We start from the raw sequence: 24,434 nt of genomic DNA, 5'->3' as shown, positions 1-24,434 counted from the left end.
GCCCCTTACCCTTCCTTCCAAATAAATTTGATTATTGGCTTTTCTATTTCAGCAAAAAAGGCTGTTGGGATTTATATTGGGATTGCATTAACTCTGTAAATCAGTTTGGGTAGAACTGACATCTTAATGATATTTAGACTTCCAATCCATGAACATAGAATGTCCTTCCATTTATTTAGTTCTTCTTTGGTTTTTCTAGCAATGCTTTGTAGTTTTCTGAACACAGGACCTTTGTGCCCTTGGTTAAGTTTATTCCTAAACACTTGATTTTTTTCAGTCACTACTATAAATGAATTTTCTTTCTCATTTCTCCTCAGATTGCACATTGGTAGTATATAGACATGGTATTGATTTTTTAGTATTAATCTTGTATCCCACCTCTGCTGAACTTGTCTGTTAATTCTAGTAGCTTTGTTGTGGAATTCTCAGCATTTTCTAGTTATAGGATCATATAATCAGCAAATAGTGAAAGTTTCACTTCTTCCTTTCCTATTTGGGTGCCTTTTATTTCTTTATCTGGCCAAATTTCTCTAGCTAGAACTCCTAGCACAATACTGAATAACAACGGTGACAGTGGGCATCTTGTCTTGGTTCTAGTATCAGCAGCTTTCAGTTTTTCACCATTGAGTACAGTGCTAGCTGTAGGTTTTTCATACATGCGCTTCACCATATTAAGAAAGCTTCCTTCTATTCCTATCTCATGGAGTGTTTTACCAAGAAAGGGTGATGTATTTTATAAAATGCCTTTTCTGCATCAATTGAGAGGATGATGTGATTTTTCTTCTTCAATTTATTAATGTGGTTTATTACACTAATTGATTTTCTTGTGTTGAACCACTCTTGCATATCTGGGATGAAACCCACTTGATCGTGATGTACAATTCTTTTAATGTCCTTTTGGATTCATTGCAAGTATTTTGTTGAAGAGTTCTGCATCTATATTCATTAAAGGTATTGGTCTTTAATTTTCTTTTTTTTTTTGTAGAATCTTTATCTGGTTTTGGTATTAGGGTGAGGTTGGCTTCAGAGAATGAGTTTGATAGCTATTCAAGTTTTTGGAAGAGCTTGAGGAAGATGTTAATAGATCATCTTTGAATGGCTGGTAGAATTCACCTGTGAAGCCATCTGGTCCCAGGCTTTTCATCTATGTGAGGTTTTTGATGACTGTTTCAATCTCTTCACTTGTGATTGGTTTGTTGGGGTCTTCTATTTCTTCTAGGGTCAATGTAGTTGGTTCATCTGTTTCTAGGAATTTGTCCATTGTGTCTACACTGTCTTTGTCATACAATTGTTCATAGTATCCTTTTATGATCTCTCTTGTTTCTGTGGGGTCAGCGGTAATGTCGTCCATTTCTAATTTTATTTATTTGTGTCTTTCTTATTTTGTCAGTCTCCTGGGCAGGCTGCACTTTTTTCGCACTGGGCAGCTCTCCTTAAGGGCACACTCCTTGTGCATGGGGCTCCCCTACATGGGGGACACCCCTGCATGGAATGGCACTCCTTGCATGCATCAGCATTGTGCGTGGGCCAGCTTCACACAGGTCATGAGGCCCTGGGTTTGAATCCTGAACCGTCCATGTGGTAGACAGATACTCTATCCGTTGAGCCAAATCTGCTTCCCTCTGCTCTGATCTTCATGATTTATTTCCTTTGGCTTGGTTTGGGATTTGTTTGCTGTTCTTTTTCTAGTTCCTCCAAGTATGCAGTTAGATATTCAATTTTAGCTTTTTTTAAATATTTATTTTAATTTTCATTACTTCTTAAAAATTGAGTGATGTAACAAAATAGAAAAAAGCCAGTGGTTCAATGTTAGGTAAAAATGTAGGATATGAAATTACTATATTACACCTATAGAATATAAAAACATAAACAAAAGGTGGTGTATAGCTTTACAAAAGGGAGGAAATAAACCAGAATCCTCGTAGTAGTTCATCGCCATAGTTCCAGCTCCTAGCACAGTAAGTATGTAATAAATATTTGTTGTTCTTGAATAATTATTGGGACTAGGGCTGAATTAATCTATATTCCAAACAGATTAATGAAATTATCTGATCTTCATAATGAAAACAAATTTAAGTTAAATTTAAGTTTTTGAGAGACTTCACACCCCAAAACAATAACAACAGAGGGGATGGGGCTTTAATCTAGTTTATAGAAAGACATCAAAAGTCAAATCTATAGGGAAGCAGATTTGGCTCAACTGGTAGAGTGTCTGCCTACCACATGGGAGGGAGGTCCAGGGTTCAAACCCAGGGCCTCCTGACTCATGTGGTGAGCTGGCCCATATGCAGTGCTGATGCATGCAATGAGTGCCGTACCACGCAGGGGTTTCCCCCCAGAGCTGCCCACACTACAAAAGTGCAGCCTGCCTAGGAGTGGCACCGTACACATGGAGAGTTGATGCAGCAAGATGATGCAACAAAAAGAGACACAGTGCCGCTAAGAAGAATGCAGGCAGACACAGAAGAACACACTGAAAATGGACACAGAGAGCAGACAACGGAGGGGGAAAGGGAGAGATATAAATAAAATAAATAAATCTTTTAAAAAAAGTCAAATCTATAATAGGATTTGTAATTAGCTAGTACTAACACATGGGGTATGATAGTGATTTGTTTTTTCCCTCTTCCCTTTTTTGGAGTAATAAAAATGTTCTAATACTGACTGAAGTGATGAACGCACAACTCTGTGATTATACCAAATGCTACTGTATGGTTTATGAACAAAAAAAAAATAACAGGGAAGGTTCGGGGAAAATACACCAAATTTAAGATATGGATTATAGTTAAGAGTAATATTTTGATGATGCCCTTTCATAATTTGTAACAAAGGTTTCACAATTATGCAAAGTATTGGTAGTGGCATGATGACTGAGAGCCCTGTATGATGTTATGTATCTTTGTTTTGTAAGTTCACAACTTTTAATATACATTTATTGTTTACTTATGTTCATGTATGAAGGATATACTTCAATAAAAAAATTTAATGGGAAAAAAGTTAAAAAAAAGTCAAATCTACAATAAATTATGGCTACAAACAGAAAAACCATGCTACTTGGACTAAAGGAATTTGAAGTGACTAAGAAAAAAACAATTCTTGTCCATGTGGAAGGAATGACAAAACTCATTCACAATACCTCATTTCTGACAATGCTAACATTTGTATCTGAGGAATTCACTGTTTCTTTCTTCACCTTCCAAGTTTTATCAAGAAGATCTTTGTGTGTTTTAATTTTTTGTGCAATAACAATTCCTTCTCTTCGTTCAATCTGCTGTGCTAAGGAGTTATATTGCTTTTGCCTTTCTTTGGCTATCCACATAAATTTCCTCTGATGGGTAACTCCTTTCACTTTTTCCTTCCGTAAGGTCTCTACCGCAAAGTTTCTACCATGGGTCTATTAAAGACCTGTCGACTAGTTCTGGGGCTATTCACAGATGAGTTGCAATATAAAACTGTTCAACTTTTTTGTTATCAAAAAAGAACACATGCTTGTTCTGTTGTTTCCCCTGGAAATCCAGCAGATGGAGCTCTGATTCAGTCTTTTGATTTTCTTAGCTTCTGCAACCCTTTTCTATATATTTGAAGTGCTGAGTTTTCATCAGTTTCAGCTGTTCAGGAATTAATTCTTCCTTAGTCTCCTTAATAACATGAACTCCATCCTGGTACCAAGCCTGAGTCATTTTATGGTAGAATTCATCCAGATTTTTTTCAAGGCCTTCTTTCAGAGAGCTTTGAGATATTATTGCTTTTTTTCGGTATCATCTGCACAAAGTCTTTAGTCTTTCTTTTTCTCCAGTAGGTCCAGATGTTTTCAAAAGTTGGGCTGACTCTGCTCTCAGTGTCCTGGCTGCTGGGACTTAGCCACCTTCTGAAAGGCCACCACCATGTCCGTCATGCTGAGAAAAACACTGAAGACAAATTCTTTCTTCTTTTTAATATTGTAGGCTATAAATTTCCCTCTTAGTACTGACTTTCCATAGGTTTTTCTTTTTTTAAAAATAGTGGGGTCTTAAGCATTGTGTTATATTTTGATTGACAGCAATTCTTTTTCTTTTAGTGGTACACAAAATAATGGTGCCTCTTAAGATCACTGACATCTTAGCATTCCATGAAATACAGCAACTCTGTTTCTCAAAATTGAAAGCTTTAGTGCTAAAAGAGATTTAGCCCAATATCTCACTTAACAAATGAGGAAAAATGAAAGCCCAAATAAGTGATGGCCCCAATGTCATAAAATCAATAGCAGGGGAAGCAGCTGTGGCTCAATCAGTTGGGCTCCCATCTACCATATGGGAGGCCCTGGGTTCGCATCCTGGGGCCTCTTTGTGAAGGCAGGTTCGCCTGCACACTGCGGAGAGCCACCGGCCTGGGCACCGTGGAGCGCCACCCAGCCAGCCAGCGCCGCAGAAAGCCAACTCAGCAAGGTGACGCAACAAAAAGGGAGACAAGCAAAAATTACAGAAGAGCAAGCAATGAACGGACAGAGAACAAACAGCAAGCAAGCCGCGAGGGGGGGAGGGGAAATAAATTTTTAAAAATAATAATACAGACACAGAACACACAGTGAATGGACACAGAGAGCAGATAGCACGCAAAAAGCCGCAAAGGGGGGCGGGGGGGATAAAAAAAAATCAATAGCAAAAGAGACTAAACCCAAATCTTTTGGCTCCCAACGATGCCCTTTCCATGACACAACCTGCCTTCTGAAGCAAAAGAATTAAGAAAACTATGTGGGTTTAACCAGTAGCTAATATGCCAAATACATATAGGTATCCATTCTAAGCACAATCTACAATAAAAGTTACATACTTAGGAGTCCACTATGCTTATGGCCTGAATCTAAAGAGACTGTCTGATGCTGACTCAAAAGTATTAACAGGAGCAACTAAAGTAACATCTTTTTTTTTTTTACCTTTGCCTACAATAAGATGTATAATGAAGCACAGACACTTCAGAAATGAGAGCTTCCTTAAGGTAGAGATTTCATATATGGTGCATTGCAATCAATGACTCAGTAAAATCTCACCAGAACTTTCTTTTCCTTGAGGGAAAAGACCACCAAGGGGAATTATTGACCCACCTGGAGTCTAAACTCAATAGCTAAAACAAGGCTGTGCACTCAACTACTGGCACTAGAAACTTCACCCATCTTTTCTAGTCTAACAACTACACAATTCACAGGTGGCTGATGTTTATATCTCAACTTGGAGAAACTCAATAATGCAGTGACATCAACAGTTTGTTTGCAGAACTTGCAGTGAAGGGCAGAAGCCACAGGACAGCGGAGAAGGCACCCAAGAAAACGACACGTTATCTGGGCTCAGGCCTGAGAATTCAAAGTGCCTTTAGTGTGGGGAAGGGTTCTGGCAGCAGCAGCCGCTGCTTTCAACTCAAAGTTCTATCATCACCATTCCCCTCCTTTGTCCCTTCCTCCTCTGAGAGGTATCCAGCCTTTACCTGGTGTCCTAAACCCTAGATCTTTTACAGGCTGTTTCAGCCTATCTTTAACTATTTTTCTGGAGAAGAAGAGTTCCGTGTGTTTCTAGTCTGCCATCTTTCCAGAAGTCTTAGAGCCTAGATTATTGATTTGAGACTTTTCTTCTTCTCTAATGCAAACATCTAGTGCTGACCCTTTGCTATCATCCACGCTGTAGGGGAAGCAGGAAAAGGCCAACTTGAGCTGTTCTCCTCTCCCAATGCATGGGCAGTTTCAGTTAATGTCCTCACTTGGCAGTATCAATTTGTGTTCCTTGTAGGGACTGATGGGGTTGTTGGCTACCAGCTCTACAGTGCTTGGAGTTTCAAGGTCTTCTTTGGTCACAGATATGATTTGTTCCTTCCCTTCTTGCCAGCAATAGGCCATGGCTTCAGCGGGGTGCCCAGATCTTGCAGTGGTACCAGGGGCAGTGGCAGCAGCTGCTCCACTGTGCCCTCCCCTCAGGTGGAAACAGGGTCTTTGTAGATATCGTTAGTTAAGAGGAGGTTATAGTGCACCTAGGGTGGGTCCTAATCCAAAATGACTGGTGCCTTTAAAAGGAAAGGGAAATCTGGACAGCAGCAGAGATGCAGAGGAAGAAGGCCATGAGACGGCAGAGGCGAAAGTTGGAGTTATGCTGCCACAAGGCAAGTGGAGGCTGTGACTGCCTGAAACCCCCAGAAGGCAAGGAAGAGATTTCTCCCCAAGAGGTCCAGAAAGAGTATGGCCCTGTGATTTTGGACATCTAGCCTCCAGAACTGTGAGAGAATAAATTTCTGTTGTTTTAAGCTACCCAGATTGTGGTACTTTGTTATACATCCCCAAGAAACTAACAGATACAGTTAAAAAAAAAAAAAAGACTTTATAAACGTAAGAAATGGTTAGATTCATAATGACCTAACTTTTTTGTGCTGAATAACACTACAGTTATTTATATATACATATATAATATATATATTACTCTCAAATATATATGTGTGTGTTTAACGAAACACTTTTAGAAACAGAGACAGCAATAAATAGAACTGTTATGGGTAAAATTTTCTGTCAGGCCTTGGAAGATAAAGCAAGCAGAAACCAAAGAAAGATAGAGAATAGAGGTTGAAAACAAGTGGACTATAAGCCCACTTGCCTCCCATAGTATTACAAAAAAATTTGGTTGTCAATATTTTAAAAATCAGATTTCCCATAAAATCTAGATTTCTATCTTTTCTTAAAAGTCTGACGCTCCAGCATCGTGGGCCAAAATTCCTGTCAACAATGAAATAAAGTTGAAATAGTGGCTGTCCCTTTAGAAAAGGTATGAACTATTTACCACAGTCCTCTTCCAACCAATGTCACATACCCCTTCAGGGGTCAATCAGGTAAGTATGTGAGTTTCTGATCCCCAGTGTAGATGATGTGTATTGTATAAATACTCTCATTGATTTAAAACATTTATATTTAATTTCATTCCTTTTTCCCCCCATAGCTATGGAACATTGAGCAATATTGGTAAAATATACCACAAAACACTCACAATAATTAAATCATACTCTATGACCACAATACAATGAATTTAGAAATTAACAATTTGAATGATATCAACATTATCAATATATAATGCTAGCCGGACAAAACATAAAAAATACTATCCCAAAGGCATCCCACTGCTAAGAAAAGTAGTTAAGCTTTAGCAGGAAAAATCTGAGGGAGGATGGAAATTCTAGGTGTTGAGCCTGGTACTTGGGGCTGCATCCCCTAGGGGCATTTTCCTCTTCTAGATGACTCAGCTGGGAGGCTAATTGTACTTGAAACAATCTTGCTGGGCTATGGGTTTAAAACTTGGATTCCAACTGAAAAATGCCCCAGGCCTCTAAGATAGATTGTTAAATAAAAACGCCTTTTCTCTGCTTTCATCCAATTTGACCTTTCTGTATCAGATGCCACTTAAAAGTTTTCCTTCATGAAATTTTTTCCGCTCTTGGCTCCAAGATATCCCTATATCTTAGTTTCCATACCTTGATGATTATTACTCAGTTTTATTTTTCTGATTTAGTCTTTTTCCATACTGGCATCCCTTACAATTCCATCCTTAGCACTCTTTACCAAGATAATGTATAAGATAAGAATCTCTCCAGTACAATGACTTCAACTGAAACCTGTCTGCTGAGGGTTCTAGATCTCAACCATTAAGCTCAACCTCCTTTCAATTCCTCTCTATCAACTGTCCAATCTACCTGGCAATCCCATTAATACCTCAAAATAATATACAAAACTAAACTTATCAGCTTATTTATTCTTATAACACCTGCTGGGTTCCTTAGCTAGAAATTTCAGTCATCCTGGACTCCCCCTCTTTCACTGTTTCCATATAATATCCCTGGTGAAGTCTACTAAAAAAATGCCTCTCAAATTCAGTCTCCTGGTCTCTACAATTTTAGTCCAAATCTTAATCATCTCTCATCTAAGCTAGTATAATATCCCTAATTGGTCTTCCTGCCAATGCTGCTTCACCAAATTGCTCCCAAAATTATCTTTCCAAAAATAAAAAATGATCATGTCCTGCTTTTGCTTAACAGGCTGAAGTGTAAACTCAGCCTAATTTTTACAGCCTAGTACCAATCTATCTCTCAAGCTACTCAACTGCATATAAATTTCACACCAGTCACATGTAATGTTTTACCACTCTACATCTTTAAGATTCCTTCTTTCAACTCTGTTCCAACTTTTGTTTCGATTATCCTTTCTTTCTCTCTTTAAACCTCTCAAATATCACCTCTTCTTCTAAGATTCACTCACTAACCCAGGCAGAATTAGCTACTCCTTTCAGCATCACCGTAGTTAGGTCTTTTGGAAAAAACATTATTTATTTCTTTGATATGTGGGTCTCTCTCATACTTTTTAATATCCTGGTAGGCAAACACTGCTGCATGATCAAGCATTTGTTAAGTGTATAAAGATATATATCTTTTATTACTTACCTAAATCTATATGTACCAGTTCTGCTGACTGTTCATTTATCAAGATATTCTGTACATGTCTATCACCAAGTCCAAGTATGTAACCAACTGAGAAAAAAACAACCAACAATCTGATATCATTTATTTCATCTATTTTTGTAATACAATTAGTCATGAATTCAACTATCACTGGCTATATAATTTTTTAAGAGTTAAGGATTTTTAGTCTATTTATTAAGAAATTATATACAAAATTGAGGATTTGAGGCTTATCTTCCCAAATCTTCCCAAATCTTCACATACATTGCATTTTAAAAACACTAAATGGTTGCTAGAAATACGTTCACTTTATTAATAGGTACTTCAAAAATTAGTGTGGTTAAAGTTAAAACCCATTATTTACTAGAGCTAAAGTATCACATTTCAAGTACTCAAATATTTATTGAGTGTACTTACAGGTGAAGAAGCCTATGGAAATTTCTTCATTCTTTAATGAAACTTTCTTCTGTTTACTAAACTACATTTAGTACAAATTAATCATTAATTCATCTCACCAGGTGTATATCCAGGAAAAACTTAATTTGATCATGTACCTTAGCCTAATGAGATACACCGATAGTTACGGAAAAACACCGGCTAGGGAGTCAGGATGAAAGGTGTCTTTGGACAGCTGTCACTAACTGGGTCTACTTTCTTCTTTATAAAAAAAAATTAATTAGTTGCATCAGATTAGTTAATTCTCAATGTAAAAAAGAGAGGAGGGTTTCATAATTACCTGGGAACTTTCTCAAAACATTCATGGCCTTCCTCCCTGGGGAGGGAGAGGCCTTTAGCAAAAAACTAATGGATCTGATATCCCTGACGTTCCTGTTCTCATCCACTAGGATTTTGTTAATTACCTTACTTAGCTTTTCTAGTCTCTTAGAAATTAAAAAACAAAGTCATAATATATGTTGTACAACAAACATTTAAATGAGTACCATGATTTCTATGTGAACAGAACAAATTATTGGGTGATAATATCATCATATTAAAAAGAATAATAACAAAAGGAAATAAGCTAAAAAGAATTATCACAGATTTTATTATTTTTCCAAAGAAAATCTCAAAATATAATATATTGAATGAGGAGAAAATAAGCTATATTTACTATAAAACAAAGAAGAAGAATAGCAAGTCTTATTTCCCTATGTCAGCATAGGAGAATTCTCTCCTGCAAATGCTAAGAAAAGTTATGGTTATGAGCTAAGAATTAGGATGAACAAGAAACACAATCTAATGATGAAGATGGTTTGATTAACAACCACCATCATCCCCTGCAACTCAGAAAGTAGGAAAGTTCTGAATCTACTAAGATGTACAAGAAAATTACCTATAGAAGACGTAGCCACACTACGAGTATAAGCCAATCGTTTCTCAAACCAAATAGCTGGGTCTAAAAATTTTTCCATGCAGAAATAACGGAAAACTGGTTGAAAATGTTGGCAAATATCCATGAAGCTTTCATATTTCTCTTCGAAAGACTTCTTTTGCACATCCTTTAAACAGATTATATACAAAATTATTTTCCCATTGTGTTCAAGAAATGTCTACTAAGCATTTCTATATGAAAAGTAGATATAGAGGAGATAAAAAAATTAACAAGATATCACCTCTATCCACAAGAAGCTAACAAATCGGGTTAGAGAAGCAATTAATTACAAGTGCTAATTCACTTGTGTTTTCATATTAATTTTAGTGGAAGGAAGCTCATTAACAGTGATTGTTATTTATTTTAATCTAATTCTTGATTAGATCCTGTAATCTAGGTGGGAGTAAACACAGAAATGCCAAGGGGTACAAGGGAATTGGATAAAAGGAGGAAGAACAGAAAAATCACTGGTGGGTGGCAAAGCAGTTGCCATTTGCCAGAATTCTGTCCTCCAACATCTCAATACATACACATTTTCCAGAGGCAAAGCTTATCTACTTCAATGGGCTCAACTCCATCAATATGCTAACAACACTTTCAAACTTCTATCTTTGGGCCAGATATTTATTAAGCTCTGGCTCAATATGCTTCTCTAACTGCATATTCGACATCTTCACTTGGATGTCCTTAAATCCAAACTAATTCACCTCCTCTTCCTTGGTAAACCTCAGGCACCTCCTGTTTCTCAACTCAATATATAGTGTCACCATCCATCCGGTCACCCCAACCAGAAAACTGGGGGACACTGGACTACTCTTTTCTCCCAACACCACTTCTGTTTTTTTGCCCCCACCAAAACAAATTTTATTTCCAGTGTTTAATTGAGTAGGCACAAAGGCATGACACAGGTTTGGATTCCTTAAGTCTTCATGCAGAATTATATTCTTCTCAGTAAAGAAGCCAGTTCCATCTAGGATTTGCTATCTACATACCTACGTTACAACATTTATATCAAATCTGGTATCTGAAGAAAAGATACACATATAATGTATTCATATAAGTTACATATTTTACAGAAAGATTAAAAATTCAAGTCATACAAACTTAAAAACTGTATCAAAAGTTTGAATATAAAACTCAGACATCCACTGGAATGATGAAAGAATGGAAGTTCTGTATCTGCTTGTATTGAAACCAGTAAATGTAATGATATTTGTTTCCAATGAAACTCATTTATTCAATATAAGTCTTCTAAATTAAACAATAAGATACCCTAAAAACCAAATGCATTTTTATGATGAGGCACTTTTTGTTAGTGATGAAACCAAAAGAAGAGACTTGTACACTAATGCCAGCTATTTTCTTCAGTAATCATGGGAATACACTATCTAGTTGGTTGCAACAAATACCTTGTTGATTTGTAAAAATACATATTTTAAAAAATATATATACACATATGTACATATGTATGTGTGCGTGTATGTATCTAACTGCCTGTAGTAATGCACCGTAAAGCTATTCCACAGAACAAAATGATAAAGTCAGCCCAAATGAAGGCTGCATAATAACAATTCTGGTACAAGAAAATATTTACAGAGTGACTGGAACCTTTAAGGGTATCTTTTTAGTTGCAGTAGTAGACATAACCCCAGTTTAAAGACAGGGATAAACTTGCTTCCTTACCTGGGGTTTCGGACACCAACTCCATTTCTAATCAGCAATCAAATCCTATCAGTTCTTTCTCTTGAACATTTCTCATATCTACCTACTATTCTCCACATTCCTGTTACTAGTCTTTTTAATATATTATTTTTTTTACTTATCCCCCCCATTGTTTACACTCACTGTCTACTCTCTGTGTCTGCTCATCTTCACTTTAGGCGGCACTGGGAACCAAACCTGGGACCTCCCATGTGGAAGAGAGGTCTTTCTTCTTTTTGTCTCCTTGTTGCGTAATCTTATTGCATCAGCTCGCCATGCCTGCCCATTGTGCCACTTCACTGTCTTGCTCATCTTCTCCAGGAGGCACTGGGAATTGAACCCAGGACTTCCCGTATGGAAGGCAGAAGCCCAAGCCCTTGGGCCGCATCCACTTCCCTGCCATTTTTCTTTGTATAGATGCCAGTGTCTCATGCCTCCAGTTTACTTTCTCAAAAGCAAACCTGCTAAATCAGGTTTATCTTTCTAAAATGCGTATCTAATATTACTCTCCTCCTCTATGGTTCTCTACTGTCTACAGTTTCTTAGCATTTCATAAAGCAACCATCCATTTTTCTGACCAACGACTACTGCTCCAACTCCACCTATCTATTCCTCCTCAGTGACTGGAGTTGAACAGACAAGGTTCAAATCCTCACACCACTATTCATTAGTTCATCGACCTTACGTAAGTTAAATGTTCTAAAATTCTTATCATCTTAAAATGAGGATAGTTATTATGATGATCTGTTTTAGTGTTTCCTTTTTTGTTTTAAGAATTAGCTTACCCCAAACTGGAAACAAATTAACATACACTGAATAAGGTTTAACTAAATTTCTCATCTGATAAGGTTTGACATTTTTTGTAGGTTTTACTCAGCACCTTTAACAGCTGGCTGTCTCATGAAATTAAAATTCTTTTGTACTATAAAATATTTGATAATTGTTAGCTTATAATAACCTATTGAATAATCTTACAATAACTTTTCATTTTGAGTGCTACTCACCATCATTTTCTTCTGGCATTGAAAGGCACTGAAATCCTTTGGCCTGTATCTTTTATGAGCACCATTTTCATTGTTAACAAGAAATTCACCAATGGGCACAGTTCCTGTGCACCATTCAAGAACGCCACTTCGCTGAGAAAGGGGAACGACCTAAAGTTACAGATTAAATACCTTTTGATTATGGAAGGACATTTGATAATCATTCAACCATTACAGTCAGAGTAAAACCTCTTTTCAAGTTGTGTTAATATTTCTCTGACCACAGGAAACAAAGCTCCTTTGAAGAACGCAATCCAAAATAAGCACAAGCTCAAATAAATGACTTTCTATCCAGCTTCTTAGACTTCTGAAAGCTTACTCTTCTCTCAATCCTCACGTTTTCCTGAGAGGTCAATCCTGGTAATTATATCATCATCCATCATTGATCCATACTCAGTTTGTTCCACTTAACAGGAGAATCAACCCTGCTTTCCTTATACTTTTAATATTACCCAAATTTGAAGAATTTCACTTTGGAAAATATTACCCATAAATGTGGTATCAATTTTACTATGGCGCTTGATAACTGTAACCACGTGTATTCTTGCTGTAAAGTTTTATTAGTTTCACCAAGAGGAAACATTTCTAAACATAAAATGAACAATTATTCTGGTAAAGCTATTCTTTAAAATTATAAGCATAACATGTAGAAAATAATATAAATAAACTTTTACTTCTACACAGCTTTATGAAACCTAAGATTTTCTCAAACATGCTGGGAAAGAAATGAAACTCCCTTTGGACCGCTCATTGATCTCATTCCCCTTCCCATCATCAAGATTACTGCTATGTGTTTAACATGTTCAAGTATTTTTTGTATGTTTTTATTTCAACACTATGCATACATTAATAGTGGTAAACTTTACTACAGAGTATTATACAATATGTATTATGATCCTACAATTTTCTTCACTCAACATTTTTTAACATTTAACCCTAAGTCATTCCTTTTACCAGTTGCATTGTATTCTCATATTAATATACCACAATTTACCCACTCATATTGATTAATATTTTCCTAAAACATTGGTGCAATGATCTAGTCTCCTGCTATTCTTATTTCAATTTCTCTAGGGTATATAACTAGGAACTGAAGAGCTGTGTCATTTGGGCTATGCACCTTCAACTTAGTTAATGGACACTGCCAACTATCCAAAGTGGCTGCACTAAATTTATACACCCACCAGCAGTTATTCCATAACCTTCCTCACACTTAGTATTGTCAGATTTTTATATTTTGCCCATTTGATGAGTGTATAATGGTACCTCACAGAGGTTTTCATTTTAATTTTCCAGATTACTAGTGAGACTATCAGTCAATAGGTTTACTGGCCATTCCAATGTTTTCTTAATGTGAAATGCCTGTTGTATCCTTTATCCTTTTCCTGCTGGCTTGTCTTTTTCTTACTGGTTTTGTAAGAGTTCTTTATATATTCTGGATATAAATCCTTTGTTGTTATTAACATTATAAATTTGTTTTCTTGGTCAATTTCTTGTCTTTATAGTATCTTCAATTTTATAAGTGTTCAATTTTAAAGTAGTCAGGTGTGTTGAATTGATTTTTTGTCTTAAGTAGGCATTTCATCAATTGGCTAACACACTTACTGAGTATCTACCGTGTGTTATACACTGTGCTGAGACACTGAGAACAGACCGGCAACAAGGAAGATGAAAACTATGTCCTCACAAAGCTTCATCCTGGTGCGGAAACAGCACACTAATGAGCACTGAATGATGCCAGACCATCAGCACAGCAGAATGAACATCAACTTAGAGAGTAATGGAGATATGGTCAGTGTGTGTAAAGGATCAGAAACGGAGTGAAGCCAGGGAGTTCAGTTATGGGAAGAGCATTCCAGGCAAAAGGAAGCAGAAAAACCCTGAGGCAAACAAGAACTTGAAATACCTAAACTACAGCAGAATGACCAGGTGAGTCATCTCTCCTAAGGAGAAAGGAGGCCATAAGAGTGGGGAGAAAACAGCAGAGGAAAAATAACCCAGGGCACTTTTACTTGGTGCAATAGAAGTCCTTTTTTGAAAGGACCACTCTATCTGGTGTGAGTAGAACTGGCTTTAGGGAGCAACATTAGAAGCAAATTGTTAGTGGGATAGCAATGGCAGAACTGGTGAAAAGTGACTTGACTGAAAGTAGACCAACAGGACCTGCTGATGGAACTAGATATGGGGTTTGAGAAAGAGACAGAGGAGAATTTAAAATGCCCTCTAATATTTGGAGATTTAGAAATTATGTTATTTTAGGAATGATGACCGTATTGTTGTTCTATGTTTTTTTAAAGAGACCTTATCTTATAAACACTACAATATTTACAGATGGAGTAATACAATGTCTTGCAATACTTACAGATGGAATGATATAATGCAGATGGGAAGAAGTCAATGGAATAAGAAATGAAACAAAATTGATCACTAAAGAAAAGGAGATGGGTACAGAGGTTTATTATTCTACTTTTCTAAAATGCTTGAATTTTTCCATAATAAAAGCAAAAAGAACAAGACCTCCTGGTTTTTGGTCTGAGCAAACTGGAGGAAGGTGGTGCTATCTGCTGAGATGGGGAAGATCAGGTTGGTTTTGGTTTGAGGAGTTTGGGGGACAGAGATGCATTATCAAGAATTCCACTTTAGGGAAGCAGACTTGGCCCCATGGATAAAGCATCCGCCTACCACCTGGGAGGTCCAAGGTTCAAACCCCAGGCCTCCTTGACCCGTGTGGAGCTGGCCCATGTGCAGTGCTGATGTGCGCAAGGAGTGCTGTGCCACGCAGGGATGTCCCCCACATAGGGGAGCCCCATGCGCAAGGAGTGCGCCCTGAAAAGAGAGCCGCCCAGCACGAAAGAAAGTGCAGCCTGCCCAAGAATGGCACCACACACACAGAGAGCTGACAAAGCAAGATGACACAACAAAAAGAAACACAGATTCCTGGTGCCGCTAAGGATAGAAGCGGTCACAGAAGAACACACAGTGAATGGACACAGAGAACAGACAACTGGGGAGGAGGGGAGAAAAATAAATAAAAATAAAATAAAATAAAAACTTAAAAAAAAAAAAAGAATTCCACTTTAAACTTGACTTTGAGATATATATTAGACCTCTACATAACCGAGTAACTTAAACTGGAACCAGCCCTTTCTAATTGCTATAGTTGTATGTGAGCTGACAAGCATCTTCTTTTACAGAGTAAAGGAAAAACAGGCTGTCATTATAAGCAGAATAGAAGTCCTAAGAGCAAAAGGGCCAGCACTAAGCCACAATCCAAATTTTCCAATCACTTGCATGACCTTTTCAGGCCGAGTCTGCTTCAATGATTTCCATAACACTTAAGGGCACCATCACAAACCAACCATGTCACAACTTTTGCTATAATTATGTGTGTGTGTCTATTTTCCTGGTTAGTCTGTGAGTTCCTAAAGGATTAGGACTATGTTATATTACTTTTATGGGACCTAGAAGAGTACTTAACACAATACTAGGCATGTAAGCAAACATTTACTGAAGAGACAAATGATCTCATAGCCTTTCTAACTGATTTCCCTTCCTGGCTAAGTACTTGTAGATGCCTCTCTCCCAGGACACCCTACCCTACCTTTGACTCTGAGTTAGATGAGACACCTAATTCTGGACCACATTAACATTCCTTCCCCCTAGCATAATCTGCCACGGTCCCTTTTCTATTGCTTATTCCCTACCAATGTCTAGTTTGGGAAAAAAACACAAAACTGTCTTTTGTATAAAAATCAATCTAGAAAGAAATAGGTTTACTCTTTCCTAACTCAGTTTGCAGTCCAACTGTGACAATGTTGGAGAAAATGTCAAATTGAAATTTCAAAAGGCAAATGACAGAGTTTTCTCTGATAATAAAGAGTCTTTGATGTAGCCTTTCGACTTGTCTGGGTATCACAAAAAACAATTATCCCAGGAAATGACTGATAACTATTTTCTCAATTCTTCTAAAGTACATAGCTAGTACCATTCTAGATGTATAGAAATGAAGTTAATTTCTTATGAACAGTGAATACTTAGAATACTGAGAAAGATGTTCTGACATATACATCATAAAAAATAAAAATTACTTATTGGTATAAGGCAGAATGAACTGTTAAGTGCAAAGTTTCTTTCTGGAAACTTTATATGAAAACGAATCTTTTAATACTCCTAGCTTGCTGTTTGGTGTAATTAGCAAAAATGTAGCTTTGGGAGAGAAACGATTAGGTCAGCCACGCTGATTCTGGTTTATGTCAGAGGACATACATCCTAAGAATTTCCCTTCATCTCCAACAGATTCTCTGACAAAGATAAGTGGTGTGCCTCAATACAGAAGGCTTTCCTTTTATGGGTGCATACCAACAGGGAGTTCCAGGTACTCAACGTGCCCTCCAGTGCCCTCCAGCTGACACAAGGATCACAGGAGGCTGAGCCTGGACTTGGAATGGCTGCGCAGGAAACCTGGACTAGGTAGGCTGCTTCTCTCTATCACCCTCGGGAACCTTAACTAGAGGCAAGAACAACCAGCTCAACATACTGATGACACACTTTCATACTCGCAGAGTACTCTCAACATAACACAGACTTATTGGCCCAGAATTCTCTGAAAGACTTCTAAGTAATAATTAAGTCAAACTTAAACTCTCATGTTTAGAGATCATTCTTTAACATTCAGATAGATAAATTTAAATAAGTCAATAAGTTTCCTAGGTTGCCCATTTTGGGGACATCACAGTGGATTAAATTAACTGATGAACATAGTTCTGCTCAAAAATTAGATATTAAAAAAGCCATAAAGTAGAGATGAAAGTTTAGTAATTTCTGCCTACTAAATACTGTAGGTCAAGGCCTTCTCTCTTTCATGCTTTATAGTAATGAACTCTGGAGGTACTATTTTGTATGTTTTTGGAAAATACAGTTACTTTCTGAGAAAATAAGGAGATACTCCTATAAGAGTCTATACTTTTGTAGCCCATTGAACTCAATTCTTCAGTCATCATGTTTGCCTTCTAAAAGCTTGGCATTTACAGCATAAAAATTTACTCTCAATCACATTATAGTATACGTGTTCTGTAAGTACTTCTCAGCAACCTTTAAATTATCAGTTTGATAGGAGACAGCTAAAGGCACAACAATTTTGAACAAAAGATACAGTAACTAGATTGTTGGTTCTCAAAGTGTTCTCCTTGGACCACAGTGATATCGTATCCCCTGGTATCTTGCTGGAAATCCATGTTCTCAGGCTCCACCTCGAACTACTGAAGTAGAGCACTATCTACAAAACACCTTCACAGATCTTTAAATTTAAGTTTTGCTTTTAGCATTGAGAACTAATTTTTCAAACTGCTAATATTCATCAGTATCTCATAAAGTTCCATGTGACAATTTCTTAACAAAATTGAAGACTAAAAAAAAATGTGCCTCACCTAATGAAGAATATGCTTTCCTCTACTCCAACTAACCAATGAGTTTTGTTTTCTGTTTTTAAAGGCAATTAAAGGTTCAACGCAGACCAGCAGAATATCCCTGTCTACATACAGTAACAGGAGTTAAAAATGCTGTTTGACCTAAAGTAAGGGGGAAATGGAAAGGACAAATGAGTTTATATGGCTATAAGTCTCTAAAAAAGAGTCTGGAGGTTGTCAGAAGGATTGCCCTTATGCACACTTGAGCAGAGTCTCAGAGACAGATAAAGTAGATACAACCCCAAGTATTGGTTCTTTTGAGGGCTAAAGAGACCCACAGGTTCTATGGTCATGGCAGATGGAGTTCACTGCCATGTCAGCTGGCCCTTCTTTGGAGCTGGTGTTTCTGCATGATGGAGCTGGACTCAGATGTGATCTCTTTTCACAAGACTTTCATGCTACTTTATTGCAATTGTAGTTGGTGTTGGGGTTTAAGATATATCTAGGGGATTTGAATCTCTGGACTGACAATATAATAGCCAGGCCCTGAGCCTCAACAGACTTCAGCTCCTACACTCTGATTTATTGGACTTACCCCACTCAGCTAACATGGAGTTGAAGAATGTCAACCACCACACCATGGAGTCTAGAGTGCCTACAACTGAAAGCAGAAGGATTGCATCCAGTATCCATGTGGAATCTAAGCCCCCTCTTGACATAGATGTGGAATGGACACAACCAAGCCAAGGTCCACAGGAAGGAGGAATACCGTAAGGATTAGAGTGGACTAAATGATATTCTATTCATGAACTATTGTGGTTAATAATCAAGAAAATGTGGTATTGGTGTGGAAAAAGTGGCCATGGTGGCTGCTGGGTGTGGGGAATAGGAGGAAGAGATGAGATGTGGAGGCATTTTTGGGACTTGGAGTTGTCCTGGGTGGTGCTGCAGGGACAACTGCCGGACACTGTATGTCCTCCCATGGCCCACTGGACGGAACGTGGGAGAGTGTGGGCTATGGTTTGGACCACAGGCCATGGGGTGCAGCAATGCCCAGAGATGTACTCACCAAATGCAATGAATGTCTCATGATGATAGGGGAGAGTGTTGCTGTGGGGGGAGTGGTGGGGTGGGGGTGGTGGGGGTGAATGGGGACCTCATATTTTTTGAATGTAATATTTTTTTAAAAATTGAATAAATAAAATTAAATTAAAAAAATAAAGGCAATTAAGAAGCTCAAAGCTAAGTTCTGCTTTCAGTTACAACAACTTGTATTAATCAGAACTTTGGAGTGTCTCTCTGCCACTTTCACAGCAATCTGGGTTTTAATTTAACATTTTTATAATCAGAAAAAAAAATGTTCCTTATGAAAAACTCAAAAAAGAAAAACCAGTGTCACCCATAATGTCATTCTTAGAGACAATAGCATTTTAGGCTTATCAGGAATTTTTTAAAAAACCATAGTTATATACTGACTTTTTACATGTACATTAAATACCTGTTTAATGGCTACTTATTCTTTATTATTTATCTAGCTTATTCTGTCTTATTCTAGGAACCATACCATCTTTATCGATAAAGGCTTATAATCTGTTTTGATATGATTAAAGTTCATTTTCACACATTACTTTTTTCAAAAACATTTAAGTCATTTTCTTAAATATATTTTCAAACTAAACTTTGTAATCATTTTTCCAAGCTACAAAAAAAAAAAAAAAAACCCAAAAAACAGTTGAAAACTGAATTGGAATTTCACTAAGTATATACCTTAACGTGAAATGAGCTGAAATTTTTTAATGTCTTCCCACTTCCCACTTAAGATATGGTACCTGGTGATTGTTTCTCATATCCTAGTTTTCCTTTACTCTTTCTTGTTATATTTTAGTAATTTTTAAAAATCCAGGCCAGCAATGTTTCTTGTTAACATTATTCCTAGACAGTTTATTCATATTATGTACTTTTTATCACAGTAAAAGGCACTTTCTCTGCTATACTTTGAAACTACTTTTAGTGATGCTTGGGACAGTTCTAGGATAAGTGGGGTTAACTTGATAAAGAAAACAACAGACTTCCAGGGAGATGGCAGGTTAGAGAGACACAGGACTCATTTCTCTCCCAGAAAAATGGCTAGACAACAGTAGAAACGGCTTGGGAAAAAATATTCTAGGCTTTAGGACACCAGGGAAGGCTGGACACCACCCACGAGAGAGAGGCAAAGGAGAAGAATCTCAGCAGGAAAACTATAAGCAAAAGCTGCTGCTGCAGGTGTCCATCCCCTCACCCTAGAAGCCGACAGTTTTAAATTCTCCAGCCTGGGGTTGGCAGCTACAAATAGACAGGGCCGCAGGGGTTCACCTCACCAGGAAAGAGGAGAAAGAGGGATGCAGCCTGAGCCTTTTGGCCAGCATTTGGTCTGCTGTGTCCCACAAGCCCTTCCAGGTTGGGTTGGACAGAGCCACTGTTTGCTCTGGGAGCCGGCAGGGGACAAAAGAGATCCAACCCTCTCAAATCACTCTCCCTACAGACCAAGACTGGTCGCTGCGGATGCAAGAAGAGTGAGATTATTTCCTACTCAGGAAAAGGGAGGGGGCTGCCAGCAAAGGTTGGAGAACAGGCGCTGAGAAAGTTTACTGGAGAGGCTCTGGAGAGCCCTGAGGCACCAGTCTGTCACTGCTGCAGCTGATGTTGCAGCACACACACTCCAACCAGGATCCGAATGAGAGGGTTGCCACAGGGCGCCATCTGCTGGCAGAACAAGGCAGTGCATATGAGGAAATTAAAAGTAAGTAAAAGGCCTTTCCTGGCCTTTACAATCTCCTTCTCCAAGACCCATGGAAGCAGGTGTGCAACCCATTAGTGGATCCATGCCCCAGATTTGAGCAACTAAAAACAGGGAAAATCCTAAAGATTTAGAGCAGGCTGAACCAAGAATCAAAAAATAGCAGTAACACATGCCCTCCCACCATTAAATCCCTATGCAAGAGGGAAAAATTAAGCATCAGAGTAAACTCACCATCATAATCAGATGCCTAGATATCAAAAAAATTACAAGCCATACTAAGAAAATGGAAGAAATGGCTCAAGCAAAGGAATATACAAAGTCCCAGATGAGACAAAGGATTTGAGACAACTAGTCACTGGGGTTCAGACAAATGTCCTAAATCAAATCAATGAGGTGAAAGACAATAATTGTTAAAGAAACAAAGGACATCAAAATGACAGTGGGTGAACACAAAGAAGAACTTGAAAACCTGAATAGAAAAATAACAGAGCTTATGGGAATCAAAGATATAATAGGTGAGATCAAAAACACATTAAAGGGGAGTGGGTAAAGCTCAGTAGTTAAGTACCTGCTTTGCACATACGAGGTCCCTGGTTCAATCTCCGGTACCTCTCCTCCCCCAAAATAAAAGTTAAAAAACAAAATAAAACAAAACATTAGAGGCATACAACAGCAGACCAAAAATGAAAGAAGAAAGAATAAGTGATGCAAAAGGCAGAAGAGCTGAAATTGAAGAGAGAAGAACAGAAAGGAAAGAATGGAAAAATTGAGCAGGGGCTTAGGGAGATGAATGATAAATATATCTCTTAAATGAGTTTTGAAAATCAAGATGAGTCCTTGATCCATGGGCTGCAGAAAGGATCTCATGTTAGCAGGCATGAGAACAACATTCAGAGCTTTTGGGTGATCAGGTGCACATTCAATGGGCATTAATATTTTGAAAGGAATCTTTATTCCTGAGCATTAGCTCTCAACAGCAGGCTTAAAACATATATATATATAAAATCATGTTGTCAATAGATGCGCTGTCACCCAGGCTTTGCTGTTCCAATTAGAGAGCACAGGCAAAGCAGATTTAGCATAACTCGTAAGGGTCCTGGGATTTTCAAAATGGTAAACGAGCATTCTTAAATGCTTCAAGTCACCAGCTGCATTAGCCTCTAACAAGGGAGTTACCCTGTCCTTTGAAGTTTTGAAGACAGGCAATGACTTCTCGTCTCTAGCTATGAAAGTCCTGCATGGATCTTCTCCCAATAAAAGGATGTTTCCTCAACACTGAAAATCTGTTGTTTAGTGTAGATACTTTCATCAATTATCTTAGCTAATCTCTGAATAAGCACATGCTACTTCACCTTGTACTTTTATGTAATAGAGACTGCTTCTTTACTTAAATCTAAGAACCAATCTCTGCTAGCTTCAAATTTTCCTTCTGCAATTTCTTCACCTTTCGCAGCCTTCACAGTATGGAAAAGAGTCAAGGTCTTGCTCTGGTTTGGGGTTTGGCTTAAGAGAACACTGTGGCTGGTTTGATCTTCTATCCAGACCACTAAAACTTTTTCCATGTCAGCAACAGCCTGTTTTACTTTCTTATCATTGATGTATTCACTGGAGCAGCACTTTTCATTTCCTTCAAGAACATTTCCAATGCATTCACAACTTTGCCAACTGTTCAGTGCAAGAGGCCTAACTTTTTATCTTTGTTGGCTTTTGGCATGACATCTTTACTAAACTTAATCACTTCTAGCTTTTCCTTAAAGTGAGACGTGTGACTCTTCCTTTCACTGGTACATTCAGAGGCCATTGCAGAGTTATTAATTAGCCAAATTTCAGTATTAGTCAGTATTATGACCTTTAAACCAAGTCCAGGCCAGCCTATTTTATACTGCCTGTGAGCTGAGAATGATTTTTACAAATTTCAAGGATTATAAAGTAAAAAATAAAATAATACGTGACAGAGAACTTATGTGGCCCATGAAGCCCAAAATGTTCACTATGTGGTCCTTTACAGAAAAGGTTTGCTGACCCCTGGTCCAAATAATGGCATTTTTAAAGTATGTTAATCTTCTGATCCGAAGTCAGATGCCTTATCCATTTAGGCCACGTGGTCTCGTAAAGTATGTTAAAAGTACAACTAGTTACCTTATATGTGCAGATAGTCAATTTCCTCTTTCTGGTTTCAGTATTTCTCTGCAATAATGTATTACACATCTGGAAAACTTGCTGCATGACAGCATCTTGTCTCAAGTCATCACGACCCTTTAGAATAACCAAACGTGAATAATTAAGCATGGTTAGTTTTCTTCATTAAAAGAATACACAAAAAGTCATCTGAGAATAACTTCTAAGTAAGTTTTCACTCAAAAATCAATCTCAGCACCTGCCCTCCTTTTAATGGTCTCTTAAATAATTGAGATCTAACATCATTCTTTCATTTAAAATAAGCTATAACACTGGGGAGACAGACTGATTTAGAAAAATGAAGTTTTCTCTAGCTGTTTCTGTAATTAGCCTAATTGGACCTCCTCAACCTGAAGACACATGCAAAATACCAGGGTGTAGCAGCATTGGATTTTTCCATTGCTCTCCAGCAGGGCCTCTCTGAGCAGAGTCAGTAAGGAAGGAATGCTGACCCTTTCTGGTCCATTAGTAGCACTTAGCACAGTGCCAGGCCTCGTATATTGAAGCAAGAACTTTCAGCTTGAACTATTCAAGAAAATAAGAACCACCAATATGTTTTTTCAAATCAAGTAAGCCGATTGTTAACCTCATCTTATTTGCATACATTAAAAGTATTCTCTTACTTCAATCAAATTTTACAAGAATGACGGTCTTTCAGAGACAAAAAAGGGTGGAGACGAGCATTCTGATTCTAGAAAATAATGTATTTCTATTCTGCAAGTTATCCTCACTTTTAATTACTCAGAATAAAATAAAGATCCAAACAAAGTGGGAAGAAAGTATCAAATAAAGTTTTTCTGTCATTTTAATGGCATTAATCCTCTAAGAAACACCTACACAAGAGAAGAAAAGTCTTACCTTTACAAGTTGTCTCCTCTCTTTGCCATCAGAACCTATACAATCTATTATTTTTGGTAAATTTAATCCGCCTGCTAAACGAAATTCTGTTTTAAATGACTGTACAGTCACCAGATTTTCATATGCTCCTGTGTGGTCCACCTAATAAAACATAAATGTCACAATAGTAGGTCAGATACTCTACCTGCATTTAAAGAAAAATGAGTTATAAATGATTGTTTTAATATTAAACACAGGAATGAACAATAATGCGCCATTGGTTAAGGACTGGAGCTAAAATTTTACTCTCTTGTTTAAGTGAAAGAAGATATGACATTGGAAAGGCTTAAAAAAGTGACATATAGTTAACACAATTTGCCTCCCTAAAACTCTCTTAATAAATGAAGCTAAGGCATGCATAGTTAGAATAGTGTGGCTGAAAAACTACTGCAAACCAGGTCTTCAGTCCTGCTACTTATTGATACATCATCTAAGAAATAACAAAACCCACAATAACGGAATGAAGTAAATTTTGGAAAAGAGCAGAAAAGGTTTTCTAAGTTATAACTGCTTAATATGGCATTTTCAAGAAATGCTCAGCTAAATAATTTAGCCGATATAGCTGAAAAGATATGAGTTAATCTATATAATGCAGCAAT

At 37.5% G+C, this 24,434-nt stretch overlaps 1 protein-coding gene and 1 pseudogene across 2 annotated transcripts in view; both read right to left on the bottom strand.

The window, feature by feature from the left end:
• The window catches only part of ATM (ATM serine/threonine kinase), a 166,994-nt gene that overhangs the window by 13,565 nt on the left and 128,995 nt on the right, over nucleotides 1–24,434 (bottom strand). For both annotated transcript variants that reach the window (XM_058289104.2, XM_058289103.1), the window contains exons 55-59: nucleotides 23,797–23,937; nucleotides 22,900–23,016; nucleotides 12,535–12,684; nucleotides 9,791–9,956; nucleotides 8,440–8,526 (exon numbers count right to left, since the gene is read on the bottom strand). In XM_058289104.2, the coding sequence (XP_058145087.1) occupies nucleotides 8,440–8,526; nucleotides 9,791–9,956; nucleotides 12,535–12,684; nucleotides 22,900–23,016; nucleotides 23,797–23,937 (661 nt within the window). The remainder of the gene's footprint in view (nucleotides 1–8,439; nucleotides 8,527–9,790; nucleotides 9,957–12,534; nucleotides 12,685–22,899; nucleotides 23,017–23,796; nucleotides 23,938–24,434) is intronic.
• Nucleotides 2,952–5,155, bottom strand: LOC105747329 (probable U3 small nucleolar RNA-associated protein 11 pseudogene; annotated as a pseudogene).

Source organism: Dasypus novemcinctus, chromosome 27 (genome assembly GCF_030445035.2).
Source record: "Dasypus novemcinctus isolate mDasNov1 chromosome 27, mDasNov1.1.hap2, whole genome shotgun sequence".
NCBI lineage: Eukaryota > Metazoa > Chordata > Mammalia > Cingulata > Dasypodidae > Dasypus > Dasypus novemcinctus.
This window is presented reverse-complemented; position numbering and strand designations above follow the sequence as displayed.